The sequence below is a fragment of the Loxodonta africana genome, chromosome 17 (genome assembly GCF_030014295.1).
Source record: "Loxodonta africana isolate mLoxAfr1 chromosome 17, mLoxAfr1.hap2, whole genome shotgun sequence".
NCBI classification, from domain to species: Eukaryota; Metazoa; Chordata; class Mammalia; order Proboscidea; family Elephantidae; genus Loxodonta; species Loxodonta africana.
In genome coordinates this window covers 33,415,870-33,434,734 of record NC_087358.1, presented here as the reverse complement: position 1 = coordinate 33,434,734, position 18,865 = coordinate 33,415,870, and the positions used below count along the sequence as shown (strand labels likewise).

At 36.8% G+C, this 18,865-nt stretch overlaps 1 protein-coding gene across 12 annotated transcripts in view; it reads right to left on the bottom strand.

Annotated features, from left to right (window-relative positions):
* The window catches only part of KLF12 (KLF transcription factor 12), a 502,486-nt gene that overhangs the window by 337,623 nt on the left and 145,998 nt on the right, over positions 1-18,865 (bottom strand). For all 12 annotated transcript variants that reach the window (XM_064270037.1, XM_064270039.1, XM_010589411.3 and 9 more), the window contains one exon: positions 5,709-5,776. Coding sequence is in view for 3 of the 12 variants with exons in the window: in XM_010589411.3 (XP_010587713.1) it covers positions 5,709-5,741 (33 nt within the window). In the remaining 9 variants the exon portion in view is untranslated. The remainder of the gene's footprint in view (positions 1-5,708; positions 5,777-18,865) is intronic.

Below are 18,865 nucleotides of genomic sequence, written 5' to 3'. Positions count from 1 at the left end.
CAGTCTTGGCCATAATCCAATCTCATGCAACGGGCTCCTGAAAGGGCTCACTACACCTCTTCAAGTCTCCCATTCCAGGGTTTCGACCTGTAATTTTTCCCATTCTGATTATGGTTCCAGTTCACCTAAATGTTAAAAGTTCAGATCTGTTTTGGTTTCTCTTCATTGGCCATGACTGAAACGCTTCTAACAGGTTCAAAGCATTATACCTATTATCAAGGTTATTAAAGAAGAGAACAAAACAAATAAAAATGAAAATACATTTCAAATATAATTTTAAAATTTCCTGACATAAAAACAGATACTACTCCTCAGAGTTTGAGGAGAGGATCTAAGAAAAACTAATATAGAATGATAAAAATCAAGATATAATCAATAAAGTTACTAAACTTCTAGGTCAATAAAAATAGTCCATGGTCATCCTGGATAATAAGCAAAACAAGAACAAGTGGAAGGATGAGATTACTTCAGCTTTCACAGACATACCAAATGCCAGGAAACAGTGAAGCAATGTTCTCTCATACTTCTGAGGGAAATAATATTCATGACTAAATACGTTTGATAATTATGATTAATAATCAGAAAATAAATATTTGTAACCTTAACAATTAAAAAATGAGAGTAGCAAAAAGCCAAAAGATGCTGTTTAAAGTTAAATTAGTTCATTTAAAAAATAGAATTACTTAAACACAAAGCTTTGTTCTGTTTTTGTTTTGTTTTCCTTCACTCTTAAGTAATAACATCATTTTTGGTGAAAGACTATTAACCTGAAATTACTAAATTCCTTCTGTTTAAATTCAGTTCCTATTTCTTCCTTTACAATGGAAGTAAACTAAAAGCATAATACTTTTCACTAGAAATACCAAGTATAAATACGATCCTGCTTATGTAAGACTATGCCTATCTACTTGTATACAGGCATACAGAGCAGCTGTAAATAATGGCCACCAAATGTTAACAGTAGATGGGTGGCAGGGAGATGAAGGTGCTTCAGGTGCTTTAATGCTTTTAAAATGAGCAGTGCATCATCTTTTTTCAAATAATAAAGTTATATAATTATATATATATAATTAATAAAGCTATATCTTTTCCAAATCCCTGTGTATTATTTTGTGCTCATCTCCCAGATACATGTTGAAACTGATAAGAGTCACCTAACTTGGAATAGCGTTTTAATGAACACTGTGACATGCCTACTAATTTTTCACTAGTGATCATTATCAAATCTACTGATTTGGCTCAGTAAAGAAAAAAACTTCTAATATAATCACAAATGCCTGAAAATAGGATTATCTGCCACATAATGTAGGGAATTCCAAGAAGTAGTCAACATGATGCTAAAGAACAAACACTTCTTATAGAATGTATATGGTGAAGTCTATGACCTCTGAGGGCCCTTCTAACTCTGAAAACATTTGACTTTATGATGTGACATAACGAGGTCGTGAATCTCTTGTCTTCTACTACAGAAACAGTATCAATGTCTTGTACAACTTTATAACTCCACACCTTGAAAATGTTTTCACCAATATGTCATATGTTCTTCCACCTCCATAAGAACTCTTTAAATAGTTAGGACAGGTGGTATTAACTACACTTCACAGTGGAAAAAAGTAACGTTCCGAAAGAACTCACCGGTCCAAGATTATACAAGCTGATAACTGCAGACCCAAGATTTGTCCTTTTTTTTTTTTAAATTTCAAGTTCACTGCCCAGACAGCTACCACTTGTCCACTTACTGTAGCCCAGTGCAGGCACGTTTCATCAACTACGATTTTCTTAGCAACTACATCTACTTAGTTCAAAGTGGAAGGAGGGCTGGATTGCTGCTATTATACTCTTTCCATTCTACGTGAAGCAGCAGCTTTGGAATTTCACAGGAAAGAAATTGAAAACAACCACTGCAATTTTCTCCCTGAATCAGTCACTACAAAATAAAACCATTTTGTGTATGGAATTAAAGCCTTCTCAGAAAGGCTTGCTATTGTCCTCTTGGTTTCCAAAGGCAAGAAGTTAGTCACCACACTGCTAACGCTGGCTGGTTTACGCAGCTGCTGATCACAGGCAGTCACAGAGCAAAAGTTTTACTGTGGATTCTGACAAGCCGGGTTAACGTATGTATGTTCAAGTGTATGTTTTAGACATCTGCCCTAAGTCAATTGTTGAGAAGCACTAGGTAAACATACTGAAATGGATGGAAAAGAAATGGAGTAAAGCCAGGAGCCAGGTCTACAAACAAGCCACCATATTCACAGTGAGAGCAACTGCCGAAATACATTTAAAGAGTAAATAGGTCAGATTTTATGCTGTTTGTGAGCAGATAATAATGGATGACTGGTATCTGTTTGGAATTTATTTACTTGATGTTTTCTGATAGCAGCCAGTAACAGGACAAAATTCAAATGGAAAGAAATCCAGTAAATCAAAGAATTTAATGCATATATGTGTGTGTGTGTGTGTGTGTGTGTGTGTGTGTATATATATATATTTTTTTTTTTTTAAAGGAAAGGGCAGACTAAGAATGCTCCTGGAAGTAACCTTCTCCGTATGTCCACAATAGAAATTTTACAACCCTGTGGAGGCTGTTTAAATATCAGTGCCTGCGCAGAAAGACACAACATGATATTCTTTGGCTCTCTGACAAGGTTTTATCACTACCAGCAAACTAGAAATGGGTAAAACAGTTTTAAGAGCCATATTCAAATCCTTTTTCAATTACGTAGACAGTGGCAATGTTGCCTTCTACTTTTGACATTGTTAAAACTTCATCCTCCTGCTGGCCTTGTCAGGATCTCTGAAATACAGAAAAGATAAATTTTCAAGCTCTGCAATTTTCTTCCTGAATCAGACTTTGTTAGAAACAATCAGCCCCAGATTCAAGAAGGCAAAAAGCAAGCGCCAATGTATTCTCTGTCCTAAGACATCTATAACTGAAAACATTAATAATATGAAAAACAGAAATGAGAAAAAAATAATTTAACAGGGAGAAATATTAAGTGAAATACTCACTGCCCCCTCCTCTATAAAAGGCTTTTGAATTCATGAGTTCTAAGCTACGAGGCACAATCTTTCAGAACAAATCACTTGTAATATAGTCATTCATGATAATATTTCCAGAGTTTATCCTCAGGGTAAGTAGTAGCCTAATGATTCCTTTTGCCATCATCTATAGTTGTCATCGTCAAATTAGTTACAAAACAATGGCACTGCCAAAATTTATAAACTTACAAAGCTAACACTGATCCATACAAATATTAAAGTTTCATGACAACTGAACAAAAACATAATTTAATGTAATACTGTATCAACATCATGCATAAGGAATAGGATAAACACATTTTGATATGCATGATGATAAGTGAAGGTTTTTATGTTTACATAAAGATGAGCCAACAAAATTTAATATACTTTGCTCGATGGCACTGGGTTTTTTTTTTTCTACTAGGCTTAAGGCTTAAGGAGCATTTTTTTTTTTCTGCTTTTTGTTTTCTTTAACTGAATATCAGTGGTTTGATGGAGGCAGCTCATTCGCAGCACATGAGAGTCAACTGGAATATTTTCAGGAACCTTGCAAGTCAGTTGTTAAAACGTTGGTAGCTGGAAATCAGCCACAGTGAGAATATTTACACCATGGAAACTGGCAAACACTACAAATCTGGCCTTTTTCCCCCACAGAGAACTGGTTTACTAGTACACCACCAATCCACATATAAATAAGCACACAGTACCATGAACTATCACAAAGTAAATACGGCCACTACCCATGTCAAGAAACAGTACATTACCAATACCCCAGAAGCTTCCCTTGCGCCATCTCTTAATCATTAATACCTTTAGAAGTCTGAAAACTTCCCAGATACGAATACTAAGGAAGTGTAATTTTAGCAAGGAGGATGGAAGAAAACAATCTGTAGGATACAACCCGGAAAAAACTTTTGTAAGTAACTATGAAACTGGACAAACAAAAAAGACATGGGATGACATACATTTATTCGAATGAACCAAGGGTAATTAGCAGCAGAGGTAAATATGAAATCATATGTGTTGTTCAGCTATAGGAAGAGGGACTAGGCATATACCTGTGGACCATCAAGATCTGTTCAGTGTAAAAACCCTATGTATGAAACACAGATGGTTTAACACATTGTAATTTTTCAGTATTACCTATAATTTTTTTAATAAGCTAATTGGTGTGTAGTAGAAAGCTCAAACAACTACCTCAAATAAACTGATGTCCAGCATTTACTGAAATTCACAGGTCTTCTCCCTCCCACCCCCACCATTCAATAGTAGAATTTGTTTGTGAGAAACCCACGTTAAATGAGCCTACTTTTCTTAGGAAAGCAGAGACTGCAGGTGCAAAGAGGACATTTGACAGCAAGTATGCATTATATATGGAAACCCTGGTGGTGTAGTGGTTAAGTGCTATGGCTGCTAACCAAAGAGTCGGCAGTTCAAATCTGCTAGGTGCTCCTTGGAAACTCTATCAGGCAGTTCTACTCTGTCCTATAGGGTCGCTATGAGTCAGAATCGACTCAACGGCACTGGTTTTGGGTATGCACTACATGGTGCTGGTATTAGGGTATGTTTGTAGGAATACCGAAAAAAACAAACATGTTGCCGTCGAGTTGATTCTGACTCATAGCGACCCTACAGGACAGAGCAGAACTGCTCTGTAGGGTTTCCAAGGAACAGGTGGTGGATTCGAACTGACAGCTCTTTGGCTAGCAGCCATAGCTCAAAGTAGCTTTTAACCACTGTGTCACCAGGGCTCGCGCTTATAGAAATGGATGTATATTAAACACAGTTGATGATTGTTTTGCCTTGTTTTTGTCCTAGTGATCAACTGTATCATTTTTCCATTCATTATTATTACCTGAGAGTTCATTCTTAAGATATCAACTTAAGTTATGGAAACTAATGATAGCTAAAAAAAAAAAAAAACAAAAAACAAATCCATTGCTGTTGAGTCAATTACCACTCATAACGACCCTACAGGACAGAGCAGAACTGCCCCATAGGTCTTCCAAGGAGCAGCTGGTGAATTCCAACTGCTGACCTTTTGGTTAGCAGCTTATTTCTTAACCAGTTCGCCACCAGGGCCCCTAGACTTATATAGAAACTGGTTGTCTCCGTATAAACTCATGGCGGCCTCATGTGTGCCAGAGTAGAGCCATGCTCCATAGGGTTGTCTTATATTTACCAAAAAAAAAATAAAACCAGTTGCCATTGAGTTGATTTCAACTCATGGTGACCTCGTGTGTTTTAGAGTAGAACCATGCTCCACAGGGTTGTCTTATGTTTACCAAAAAATAAATAAAACCAGTTGCCATTGAGTTGATTTCAATTCATGGTGACCTCGTGTGTTTTAGAGTAGAACCGTGCTCCACAGGATTTTCAATGGCTGCAACCTTTCAGAAGTAGGTCATCAGGCCTTTCTTCTAAGACACCTCTGGGCAGATTTGAACCACCAATGTTCAGTTAGTATCCAAGTGCTTAACCATTTGAGCCACCCAGGGACTCCATGTCTTATACTTGAGGGGCTAAAAATGAAAACTAAACATTATAGACAGATGTGTTTGTGTGAGCACTGACCTGACGTTTTGTCTTATATCGAGATACGTATATGCTCAAATGAGAATAACTGCACAAAGCAATGCTTAAAATTGTAGTATTTTCAACACAATTATATAGTTTGACCAACCAACCTTTATTGTTTTCCTCTTCATATGGATATTCATTCATCCATTTGTTTCTAGAGTCAGTCACATTGATCCTGCAAGAAAAACAAAAAAGAGAGATAATGAGAAAAAGTACCCCATGTTGCTAACATTCCTCCACCGAACAAAGGAACAAATCTTAACAATTGTACAGTTCTTTATGCTCTTAGTTAGTGAAGTGACATACTAAAAATGATAGCTGACAATTTTTTCTTCTTTGTTTTTTGCTTGCTCTTAAAAAGCCATGTAAAAGGCAGAAACACCAACCATGACACAGCTATGACATTTCAAACATAAGATAATGAAGACCTGGAGAAAGAGGAGGAGAAGGAAGGGAGGTGCCAGGGGAGAAAAAGGACTAGAAGGTGGGAAATTTGGAGAAGGAAGAGGTTCTACACTGGCCAACACTCAAGTAACTTCTTAAAAATTAAACAAATCTGTACGAATGTAAAAAAATTTATAGAAGTTTTCAAATCCCCAGGAACATTGATCTCACCAAAAATAATTAAATGTTGCTGGACTGGAGAGTTCTGGCTACTATAGACCATTTGCCCCATTTTGATGTATCTTGGAAAATCTTCTCTCTTGGCATTATGTGACTTGCTTCAGAATTTCCATTTCATGAGGCAAATTTTCTTTGGCATTCGGTTAAGCCAGCTTATTAGACACAGCTGACTTTCTTTTTCTTTTGGAATTACACTCAGAAGGGGACACGCCTTGGTGTTCCTAGCAGCCCCAGCACCCACTTTGTGCCAATGTCTGTGCACACAGCAGTGGACCCACATTCCTATGTATGCACTTCCATACATCTGAGCAGAAAAAGCTCGCTCACTCTTAAGGCCTTAAATGAAATGTAGAAGAACTCACAAGTTTTATGGGCTTGGCCTGTGAAGGAAACTGGCCTTTAACTTTATTCACAGTTTTAAATATATCCATATACATGTCTCTGTAAGTCTGTGAACATATTTGCTACTATACACTATCTAGACACTATAGCTTTTACTATTACTAGAAATGCTACTGAAAAAGAAATATAATATAAAAGCCATATTTTAATATTATGGTGGCTGAGCTAAAATATTCATTTGAAATTCATAGTACTACTCTCCCGGTTTATATTATGAAACCAAAACGTGGTATCCGTTGAAAGAAATGAATAGTGAGTTAAGACACCACAGATCTTGTTCTTTCCGATCTTGAAAAATGTATCTGTCTACCCAATAAGTTCCAACTTTTTAGCAAAATGTTTTAAAACTAGCTCATTATATTTCAAAATATGGTTTTGTAATCTTTTAATACTTTCATATATCCTGGAGCCCTGGTGCCACAGTGGCTAAAAGCTTGGCTGTTAACCAAAAGGTAGGCAGTTCAAATCCACCAGGTGCTTCCTGGAAACTCTATGGGGCAGTTCTACTCTGCTCTATAGGGTCGCTGTAAGTCGGAATCAACTCAATGGCAATGTGTTTTCGGGTTTTTTTGGGGAGGTGGTTTAATATATCATGGGCATTTTCACATGATATTAAACTTAACAATGCTTAATCAAAAAGTCATAATAATTCATTATCAGCAACACTTATTATACATTCCACCATTTTTGTCTAATAATTTATAGGTTTTGACTATTTAGCATTTGAAATAAACACCCTTCTACATAAATCCTGTATGCACCAGTGCCTCTGCTAGTCTACATGATGATGTCTCTGGTAACTAGAAAGGATGTCCCCTTTGGGCAGGCACTGACTCTAATGAGGACAGGGGCTTGCAAAGTGGAGCCCAGTGCAGACTTCAGTCTCCGCCCCTCCCCCTCACGAAGGCGCCCCCACCCTGCACTGTTATACTTAACAGCTGGAGTCTGTACCTTTAATTATTTCTTCAGAATAAAGTTATAGAAGTAGGATCCAATTAATACAAACTTTTTTCAGGCTTTCAAACTATGTCATGAAACTGCTTTCAAAATAAACAGTAACAAATTCCCACCAAGGGAGAAGGAAGTGCCAACAATACAATTCTCAACTTTGATGAGACACAGTACAGCGCTAGCAGATTTAAGTGCTGGTCAGATGAACAAGGGAAGTGAATAGTGAGCAATGGAAGAAAATTCAAACAGAGAAATACTCTTTTACATCAATTCTGTACCTATTTCTCACACAAGTCACTTAAGCCTTAACGATATAACTTAAATTTTTAGGCACAACTGACATGCGGACTAAAATGAATGTTAAATTATAACAACTATACATAACACAACATCACACATTTTCTACAGCATTTTGGGATTTACAGAGTATCCTCACATTATCATTTGTTGCGACGATAATTATGTGAGATGAACAGCAGCACTACTGGTAGATTTATTTGATAAGGATGAAAATGCTCTTGGAGAAGTATCCAGGTAACAAGTCAGACAGATACTATCAGGGTCCTTACGAAAATCCCTTAGTCTCTCATCTCAGAGCACAGCCCTTTGTGATTTCTCTGCCAGCTCTATTTGTAACCACTGACAATTTAAATGTATACTTCTATATAAACTCAGGAACCACTGGGTACAATACTTTTACGTTCTATCAGTCAACCTCCTGACAGAACACTCAAGATCCATCTCTTAATCTTTAACCTCTGTGACAGGCGCCTTTTCCCCCACCAGATACCCTTACTTTAGCACAAATAACAGTAAAGGAACGAAGGTACAATTTAGTGCTGAGAAGATCTATCCCAAGTCTCACCTTTGTTATCCACTGGCTGTGTGGTCTTGAAAAACTCTTTGAGGCCAAATTTCCTCCTCCACAGAAACAGGGATAAAACTAATCCCTCCTCTATTTGCCCTACCTCCCCTAACTAAAATAATGTCTACAGCAATATGTAAATTCTTAAATGTCACACACAGAAGAATTATCACTCCTTAGTCAACAGCCCAGATACTTAACAGGAAAAAAAGGATTTCCTTAAATTGAGGCCACAGGATAGAACAGATTAATCTCCAGTTTTACTCATGCAAAGGGGATCTTTGGGTTGTTCCCCAAATCCCTATCAAAACCAAGCCATAACAGAAAAAAGAAAAATGGCAGACTTCCAGTAACAGTTAATATCTCATCATTTCCTATGTAGAAGATTACTGAGCTCTGCCAAACAGATTTATGAAATTATCCAGCAAATTTCCCCAAAGCACAGAAGTTTTAAAGGCCACTGTCCTCACCAAAAAACCTGTTATACACAGTTTGATGCTCACGTTGAGGGCTTCAAAAATGATTCTCAGTTGTCATTAGGTGAAGAAAGGCAAAAGGCAGGTCGCAAGAAAAATAATCGGGGCATAAAATAGTACATTTTGAAAAGAATTTTAGGTTTACTTTAAAATTAAAATCCTAGTTACACCTGTTTCTATTTAGTAGATGCAAGCAAGAGAGAATGATTTTCTAAAATTCTTCACTTTCTAATTCCTTTTTTCTCCCTCAACAGTTTCCACACATCATCACCAAAGCTTCCTTTAGAATCTAAAGAGAGTATCTGGGACAACTGAAATGACCTTGGCCATTAATGGAAGTGGCCGCTCTCCACTGTAATGAATAAGGAGTTACTTCAGAATAATGACCTCTGAGTACAGGCATTATATTCACTATCATACAGGCTGCTCCCTCTTCATCACTTCTTAAATGATCTATTATATTCTCAATCTTTAAAGGTCAGTGTTTAATACATGCTAAATACTTCAAGACCCATAAGTACACCTGTTCCTAGTTCCTCTGGGATACTCTTTCTGTACCTTTAAATAGAGACAGAGAAACAAGTTTTAAAGGTGTTTATAAGCATCTGACTAGTCAGGGTATTCTAAAGGTAATTCAGGTGCTCTGTTTAAAGTAAATTGAATTCTGCTGCTGGTACACCGGTTCTATATGGGATTCTGTCTTCCAGGTTCAGTGTTACAAATTACTGCTTCATTATTTGTGATCTTATGTTTTCCAGTACTGATAAAAAAAAACGTTCAAGTAATAAAGGTTTATATACATATTCCATTCATTTACCATAACTTTTAAAGCTGATTAGAGAACCCAAGAGGTAGGCTTTGTGCATGTAAGTCTGGGATATTAAATAACTGACCCATGCATCAAAGTTTTTGCTAAGAAGTTACTTTTTTTTTTATTTTTTCTGTTTAAAGTTATTTCTGTTTTATCTGTCATAATGAGGTTTCCTGGGAAGTAAAAATAGTTGAAGGTTAATCTAAATATTTCTGGAGGCAAATGCAAGTCTAAATGCTAAGTTTTCATAGCTATTTTGGCTAGAAATGAAAAGAGAAGCCAAAGGCACAAAGCAGTGTGTTTGTTGCTAGGTGACAGGTGACACTGTATCCGTTCCGAACTTGTACAGCATGAGACATCTACTACAAAGACACAGATTTGCACTGGACACATATCATTCTCTACAGAGAAGCATACCAGTATTCAGATGTATTTCCTGATATAGGCCATAGGTAGTCAGAAAAGCATGTCTGTATGAGTACATGATTTTAAAGATGCCATAGAAGACCACGGCTCTTCATCTATTTCTGTCATTTTGGGTATACATATCCTGTATTTTAAGTAAAGTCTACACATGAAATACTTAACATAATTTACATCATATGCAAATATATGTGATTAAAGAGTGGTAATTCTTATATCTATAACACTTAGAAAACCCTGGTAGGGTAGTGGTTAAATGCTATGGCTGCTAACCAAAAGGTCGGCAGTTCAAATCCACCTGGCGCTGCTTGGAAACCATGTGGCAGTTCTACTCCGTCCTATAGGGTCGCTGTGAGTCAGAATCGACTCAACGGCAACAGGTTTTTTCAGTTTTATAACACTTAAGAATCACCAAAAAAAAAAAAAATTTTTTTAAAGAAAGGAAACTAGTTTTATTAAAATATAGTTATGACATTAAAGTAACAGTTTGTGATATAATGTTTATGCTTATTAGTGTAGCAAATAAGTAGACCTACGGATAATTCTAATACCCATTGTCATCAAGGCGATTCCAACTCATAGCAACCCTACAGGATAGAGCAGAACTGTCCCAGTGGGTAATGTTTATGGAAGCAGACTGCCACATCTTTTTCCCAAGGAGTGGCTGGTGGGCTCAAACCACTAACCTTACGGTTAGCAGCCGAGCACTTAACCTCTGAGCCACCAGGGCTCCTAAGGAATAATTCTAACAGATACCATAATTTCCACCTAGTGATGAGTGTAAATGATATTTCAAGATATCTGAAACATCATGAAGATATTTCATGACCTGAAATGCCTTGATCTGAAATACCATGTAAATACAGTGTAACATGAAAATACCTGACAAATCTATGTGCAATAAAGTCACAGAAACCACTTATAACACTGTGGTTTGTTACCCACATGAATAAATAAAGAAAATCAAAAGAAAGTTGATTCTGGCTCATTGCCAAACTATTTTGATAGACATCTTTTCAGTTGTGCTAACGGGAATCCATAGAATAAGCATAAGACCATCAAACCAAAGTACTAATGAATTCAAAAGGAAAAGAATACACACACACACACACAAACTTCAATGGAGATTACTTCCTGGACACACTTAATAACTACACATTTACTTTCCAGCATTACATCCCTTTTTCGAGCCAAAATTCAAGGCTCAAAGTTCCACCCCCTCTCCTTTGACTCATCAGGCAATCCAGATGACAATATGGAACCGTCAGGAGCTTCTTTAGATCCCAGAATTTCAGGATCTCACATCAACTGATGTCATGGTCCGCTGCACATGCGAAACACTGGGTGGTGTCATGGAGAAAATCCAAGGACGAACACCAGACAGAATGATCACCAGTTTTACCGATCAGGGTAATGTGATTTGAGTAACTTGTTTTAACTTTTATATGCCTCATTTTCCTCATCTGTTAAGCTAGTATCATAAAAGCTAATTTTTATTTTGTTTTGCTTTGGGTAGGAATATTTAAAAAGAGAGTGTATATAATGCGCCTAGCACACTGCCTGGCATACATTAGTTATTCAACAAATGTCAGACCTATCACCACTCCCTACATTTATAATCTAGTGCAAAAACTTCTTTTTCTACTTAAACTTTGAGAACTAGAAACAAATGACTGAACTAGTTTAAGTTGCTTTTCCTCAATACCACATTCAACCGTGATAGAGTTTCTTATAGGAAGGCACTGAGGATACACAGACCATAAGATTGTGAAGGTAGGGTCTCACAGGATAATGTCTGTAATTCATCCATTAAGGAGTCCTGGTGGCGTAGCAGAAACCCTGGTGGCACAGTGGTTAAGAGCTACAACTGCTAACCAAAAGGTCAGCAGTTCAAACCCACCAGGCACTCCTTGGAAACCCTATAGGGCAGTTCTACTCTGTCCTATGGGGTCTCTGTAAGTCAGAATTGACTCGACAGCAGTGAGTTTGGCGGCGTAGCAGTTAAGAGCTTGGCTGTTAACCAGAAGGTTGGCAGTTTGAATCCACCAGCCGCTCCTTGGAAACTCTATGGGGGCAGTTCTACTCTGTCCTATAGGGTCACTGTGAGTCGGAATCAACTCAACAGCAACGGGTTTGGAAGAGAATCCAAGATGCATAGACAAGAGAAATCAAAAATAAGGAATTCAAAGGCCACTGATGATCCATGTCCAATAATGATCCCCTCAGAACTCTTTTCATTGCATATAAATCAACTATAAATTCTCCATTTATGAAACTGTTCTTTCTTATTCCCAGTTTTATGTTTCCCTGAAATTATACTTCTACCCAGGAATTCTTCAGTATTGAAGAAGCAGACAGTAACACAGAAAGAGCCAACATTAAGAAGGAAGGTCCCACGTGGAATACGGTTTGCACTGAAGCTTGAGCAGTCATTTAGAAACAAGGTAACTGAAGAGCAGCCCGTTTTCAGAGGGAGAGGGAAAGCAGAAATACACGGAGATGGAAATTACCCTCTTAATGTCTGCAGCTTCCATTACACTACGTCCTTCTATGCACCCAGAGAACAAATAAACCTTTAAAAGAAAGTAACCATAGCAAATGAATTTAAGTATTTCTTTTACATATATTGTACTCACTATAACCGTTTGAAAAGTCGTTTACGCCACGCTCATATTCAAGTGTAATTGTCATTTTATTGGGACTGCGTGGTCAAAAATCTGATTTGTACTACGAAGAACTGACAAGCTGATTAAATTTTGTCTTCGTATGTCTAACTTACGTAATTTTGATTCCACTATCAAAAAAAAAAAGCCTGTGCCATTTGTACTTGCACACAAAATGACCACGTATATCACACATGCTGCCAAAATTAACTTGGCCAGGCACAAGTGTACATTCCTATATTAAGGACACTGACGTCCTTCTCTTAAGCTTCTCTATCAGGATGTGTTTTTAATCTTCATGCTGAAGATGTTAAAATTTGAGGTTTTTTGAGAGGTTCGTGGGAGGGAGGGAAGAACAGGATGAGGGTACCCAACTGTATATTAATTTCCAGTTCACTTCCTATCATTTTATTTAAGTTAAACATGGTTTTGTGGTTCATACACAGAAAAAGAAACTAATTTCTAAAGGCAATTGAAAATAATTATCACAAAAAACACATGTTGTTGTTGGGTGCTGTTCAGTTGATTCCAACTCATAGCAACCGTGACAGAGTAGAACTGCCCAGTAGGGTCTTCTTGGCTAGAATCTTAAACGAAAGCAGGTCACCAGGACTCTCTCCTGCAGAGACGCTGGGTTGATTCAAACCCCCATCCTTTCAGTTATAAAAGTGTATAATTATATAATATAAGGCTTTCTCCTACACTTCACTTTAACAGTTATTGTCTGAACAGACCTAGGTACCAAAAAAAAAACCCACTGCTGTCAAGTCGATAGGATAAATAATAACAAATTTTACACACTAAAGATCTGCGACATATTCAACAGAATTAAGTTGCCTTATTGAGTATGCAGTATATATATTTGACTTTCCTATTAATTGTTGCCTTGTATGCTTAGCTTACCAGTGCTAACCAAGATAAATCCCTTTCAAATGTATAGTAAACACTTTGTTAGGGAGTGAATTTATTTTCTAGTCCATCACAACAGTAGTTGATTAAAATATGTTGCTCTTATCCACTTTTGAATTAATTCATGTGAAATAAAACAAATATTTATTAAATTGTGGGAAAAACATTTCATCAAACTGTAAAACCTGAGTAGAAAAACAAATGGCACATGCTTAATTACTGTTGACATTTAAATGAAATTTGCATTTTCATAATATTTTACAATCATTACAAAATATCAGACTTGAGGTATTTTTAGGACACTTTTATGTTTCATCTCTTCACACATCTGAACCCAAGGCAGTTTTAACATAGGCAGATTTCACAATATAATTTGAGAAATACATCAAAGAACTGAATAGATTTGTTTACTGGCGTTTTGACATTGCGATACAGAAACAAGAGGATTTATTTGATATTTTTAATGAATATCTTATTGAGCAATAGTTTTGACTGGCTGAACTCATCAATTCAGCTTGTGCATTCAAACATCATAATCTTTGCCCCTAAGTAGCTAGCTCATAATCTGGTCCACAACTGATAGCCAGCTGTCATAATAAGTACATAATCAATTAGGATATTTCAATGATGAGCAAATTAGTAGACTGTCAAATAGACTGCTTAACCATATGCTTCCCTCATAACTAAATAATACAAGAAAATCAAAATAATATTTGTTGAGAATGACAAATGATATATTAGGCTAACTCCTGTTTTTTAAGTACAGGAAAAAGACCCCTTTAAAAACTGAAAAATACTGAATTTGGAGCAGGTCAACACAAACATAATCCAACCAATTGCTAGCAGGTGGTAAAGTTCGCTAATTTATAATAGTGATATATATTACATGGTACATATAATTTGTTATTATTTCATTCATGAATCGCCTACGTGCCAGGCACTAAGGACATTAAGAATCACATGTCACAGTATCTGCTCTGAAGAAGCCCACAATTAACACAGGTGAGCCACATGTAAAAAGGTAAAATAATTCTCACAGTAACAGCTACCATCCATTAAGTGTTTACCCTGCATTTAACAGTGAGGAGGTGTCAATTTATGTTATAATAGTATCTGTATTTTATACACTAAATCAGTACTAAAATATAATTAAAATATGCTAATTCTATGAAAAACTGACAGGCTTTTTCAGGAAAAGTCAACAAGGCCGACACCTTCATTTCAGATTCCTGGCCTCCAGAAGTGTAGGACATTAAATGTCTGTTTTCATAAGTCACCCAATTTGTGGGACTCTGTGGTCATGGCAGCCTGAGGAAACTCATACAGCACCCAAGGAATGTCAAAAGCATTTTGGAAAATAATTTTAAAACAAAAATTGCCCATTTGCAGCCTTAACAACCTATTCAGAAATTTACATAAAGCTAAAATACTAAAATCCAGATTAGTCCCATAAATGAATAATATATAGGCTAATGTCTATTCTAGTTTTTAAGAAATGTTCACAAGTGAAAGAACTTTATCAAGTAATTACTGGGAAGAAGCAGATTAAGTGCTCAAAGGTATTTTCCTAAAAGAGGCACAGGGGATATATTTTTACATTTTAGTTTAAATATGCTACAATTCAAAATCATCAGGTTTTAAAAGGAAGGTGCCAGGCACTAAGGACATTTAGTTAAATTCTCTCACTTTATTCCAAAAGGTGGCCAAATACATCTTGGGAGAGACAGGGGAGGGAAAACTGCTGACCAAGGAACTGAACTCAAACTGCCCACTGAGTGGAAAGGTATCGATAATCAGCAGGAGATATAGCTGTACTAGCAGCAACAGTAGTACTAGACGTGGCATCAGCACACACTTATTCAAGTTTACTAGGAGCTAGGAACTGTTCCGTTAGCTGTGTATATGTATATATAAAAACCAAAACGAAACCCATTGTCATCAATTCAATTCCAACTCATAGTGAGCCTATAGGACAGAGTGGAACTGCCCGTAGGGTTTCCAAGGAGTGGCTGGTGGATCCAAACTGCCGATCTTTTGGTTAGCAGCCCAGTTCTTAAACAGTGCACACCAAGGACTCTTGTGTGTGTACCTAATCAACTATATATATGGGACTAGTATATATTAACTTGCATTATTCCTTACAACCCTATGAGGTAGGTGGAATTATTATTCCCATTTTACAGATGTAGGAACACAGAGAAGTTAGGTAGCTTGCCTAATGAGCAGAAAAAACAGGCAGCTGGGCTCCCATCTTCATGATTTTATTCACCATTCTATGTATGCTATCTCATAAATAACCTCACCATAACCTCGGCCTGAAACGCACAACAGCGTGGCATCTTTATATGTGGAAAATAGATAAGCAAGCCAATTGCAACAAGATAGTTTTGGTATTTTTCTCCCAAACAGATTAAAATAAGTATTTCTGAACAACAGGCGTAATCTCAGACTCTTCTCCAACAAAGGAAAACATATCCAAATATGACTTCGTTTGAAATCCTGCCAGCATCGTAAGTCAAATATTTTTAAAGTTTTCTTACTAATTATAAATTAACACTTTCTTTAGATGATTTTTTAAGTTTTTAGAAATGTTCCTGAGATTGGAGAATTTTTGTATCATCTCCTACATGAAACCCTAGATTAATGAATTTCATGAAAAACCTTTCTTACCCTCCTTCCCCAAGACATCCCAACAAGTGCACAGGTAGAAAAAGAATTTAACTTTTCACATGAGAAATAAACTGCATCTTTGATAATGTATTCAATATACAATAGACAATTCTGAAAATACACATTAAAGGAGTATCTCTGATCTGTGCTTAAGTCTGTTAACCAACAACAACTATTAGAGAACATAATTTCGAAAAGTAATTTATCATAATTTGGGCAAAACATTTTTCCTTCAGGTCAGACTGTTCAAGTGTAACTAAATTGTATTACTTTCTATTCTTATTCTGAATGTACTAACAAGAACATAATACTAAGCAATCTCAATAAATTAATCAAATAATAATTTGTATATCATAAATAAAGCTAACCAGAAATAGTTCATGCTTTTTAATCATTAACTTTCTAAAATGACATTAAAAATAGAAAGAAATATGAAAGAACTATAAAATCTCTGGTCATATGTACTCATTAATTCTCTTATTCATGTAATATCCATGCCAATCACTGGAGATTCAAAGATGAGAAAGGCATATAGCACGTATTTTTTTTATGATTAAATAAAAATTGGTGGTGGTATGCTGCAACGTGAGAAACTACTGTGGCTGCAGAAGAGCTCTGGTAAATCCAGCAGCAGTAAGCACCAGGTATTATGGTTTGACACATAGGTCGTCTTTTCAAAATGCACACTATGGAGGATGAAAGTACCTGCATTTCAACCTAGTGGAACCAAGTAGATAAAACTTGCTGATTATCAGGAATATAGCTATGAAGTATGCACACAAATTTGCGATTCAACTTTAATTTGAGAATAACATTTAACCACCATCTAAACAAACACAAGTGCCAGATAAGACCAAGCAATTTGAAGAATTTTTTGCTACCTATCTTTATCTAAAACATGCTTATTTCTTTCATCAAGGAAGGTTCCTTGTTGCTAGCCTCCATAATGACATTCATTTCATTTTCAATCATACGCTTCAAACTCAAGTGTGCTTCAACCGTCAGGTCTTAAAGGTTCAAACTGTCATACTCCAGCTATCCTTTTTAAAACCTTTTTATTTTGTTCGAGGTTTATCCCTTCCGTCACCATATTTGGGTTCTCATTTCATACCGTTCTTAAGGCTTCTCTCCTGCTTTAAATATATTCAAATGGTCCCTATCTCAATTACTAACTTTTAGCCTACTGTACTGCTGCATGGAGCCCTGGTGGCCAGGGGTTAAGAGCTCAGGCTGCTAACCAACAGGTCAGCAGCTGAATCCTTGGAAACCCTATGGGGTAGTTCTACTCTGTGTCCTATAGGTCGCTAGGAGCTCGGAATCGACTCAGCGGCAACAGGTTGGGCTACCACTGCATGTAGTTACAGAATAATGACTTTCCTTCCTCGGACATGTGATCACAATTCGTTAGCTCAACTTTTATCCACATTTCTTCCCCATAGTCTTTTTGATCACAGACGTATATTTGGCATTATAGACAACCTACTCGTTGCCGTCGACTTGATTCCGACTCATAGCGACCCTATAGGACAGAGCAGAACTTCCCCACAGGGTTTCCAAGGAGCACCTGGTGGATTCAAACTTCCGACCTTTTCATAAGCAGCCATAGCTCTTAACCACTACACCACCAGGGTTTCCTGCATCTAGAAAATTCTCCTCCCTTGTTTCACTGACTTCTTTTAATCTTTTCTCCACTTTCTCTAACCATTACCATTGGATATTTTTTGGAGGTTCTACATCTGTACCAAGTGGCATATTCCAAGATGGTCCTTAATTTTAAGTGTGCTCTCACTATGTTTGATCTCTTAAGAAGTTTAATTTCCGCAGTCTCAATTACTACTTCCATTGGTAACTCCCAAATGAACACCTCTAGGCCTACTTTTCCACCTAAATCTCACTATTTTTTTCCTGCATAGATATCATTGAATAATTTAACAAGTATTTATCAACTTTGTATCATTTGCCTGGAACCACGATACACACTGGAAATCCAAGCCAAGAGAGGTCCCCTGCACACAAAAGGCTTACCATCTAGAGGAGGAAAAAGCCTTACTTCCAAGCACCCAAAACTCAAGTCATAGCTTTTCTCTCTAAAAAATCCTTTTCCCAGTCTCCCATTTCAGTCTCTGAAACCATAAGCATAAAGTCTACTCAGGTTCACTTCCAAAAGCTGTTCAGATTCACTTCTGTTTTGCACAACCACCTCAGCTCCTTCAGGCCTTCATTTAGCATGTTCAGATTATTGTTACACTATCTGTCTCTAGTCTCTCCTTTCAAGGCACACTGCAAACATACCAGCTAATATTTAAAATATTTCATCACATTATTTCCAATCTCAAAAACTCACAATTTCTTTCCAATTAGTCTAAATTTCTGTTGACTTTCAAGGCCCTTCAAGAGAAGCTGAGGTTTCCTCTCCTCCCCCTAGAAAGAGATTCATCTCTGCCTCCAGCCAAATTTCTCCTGAATTAAA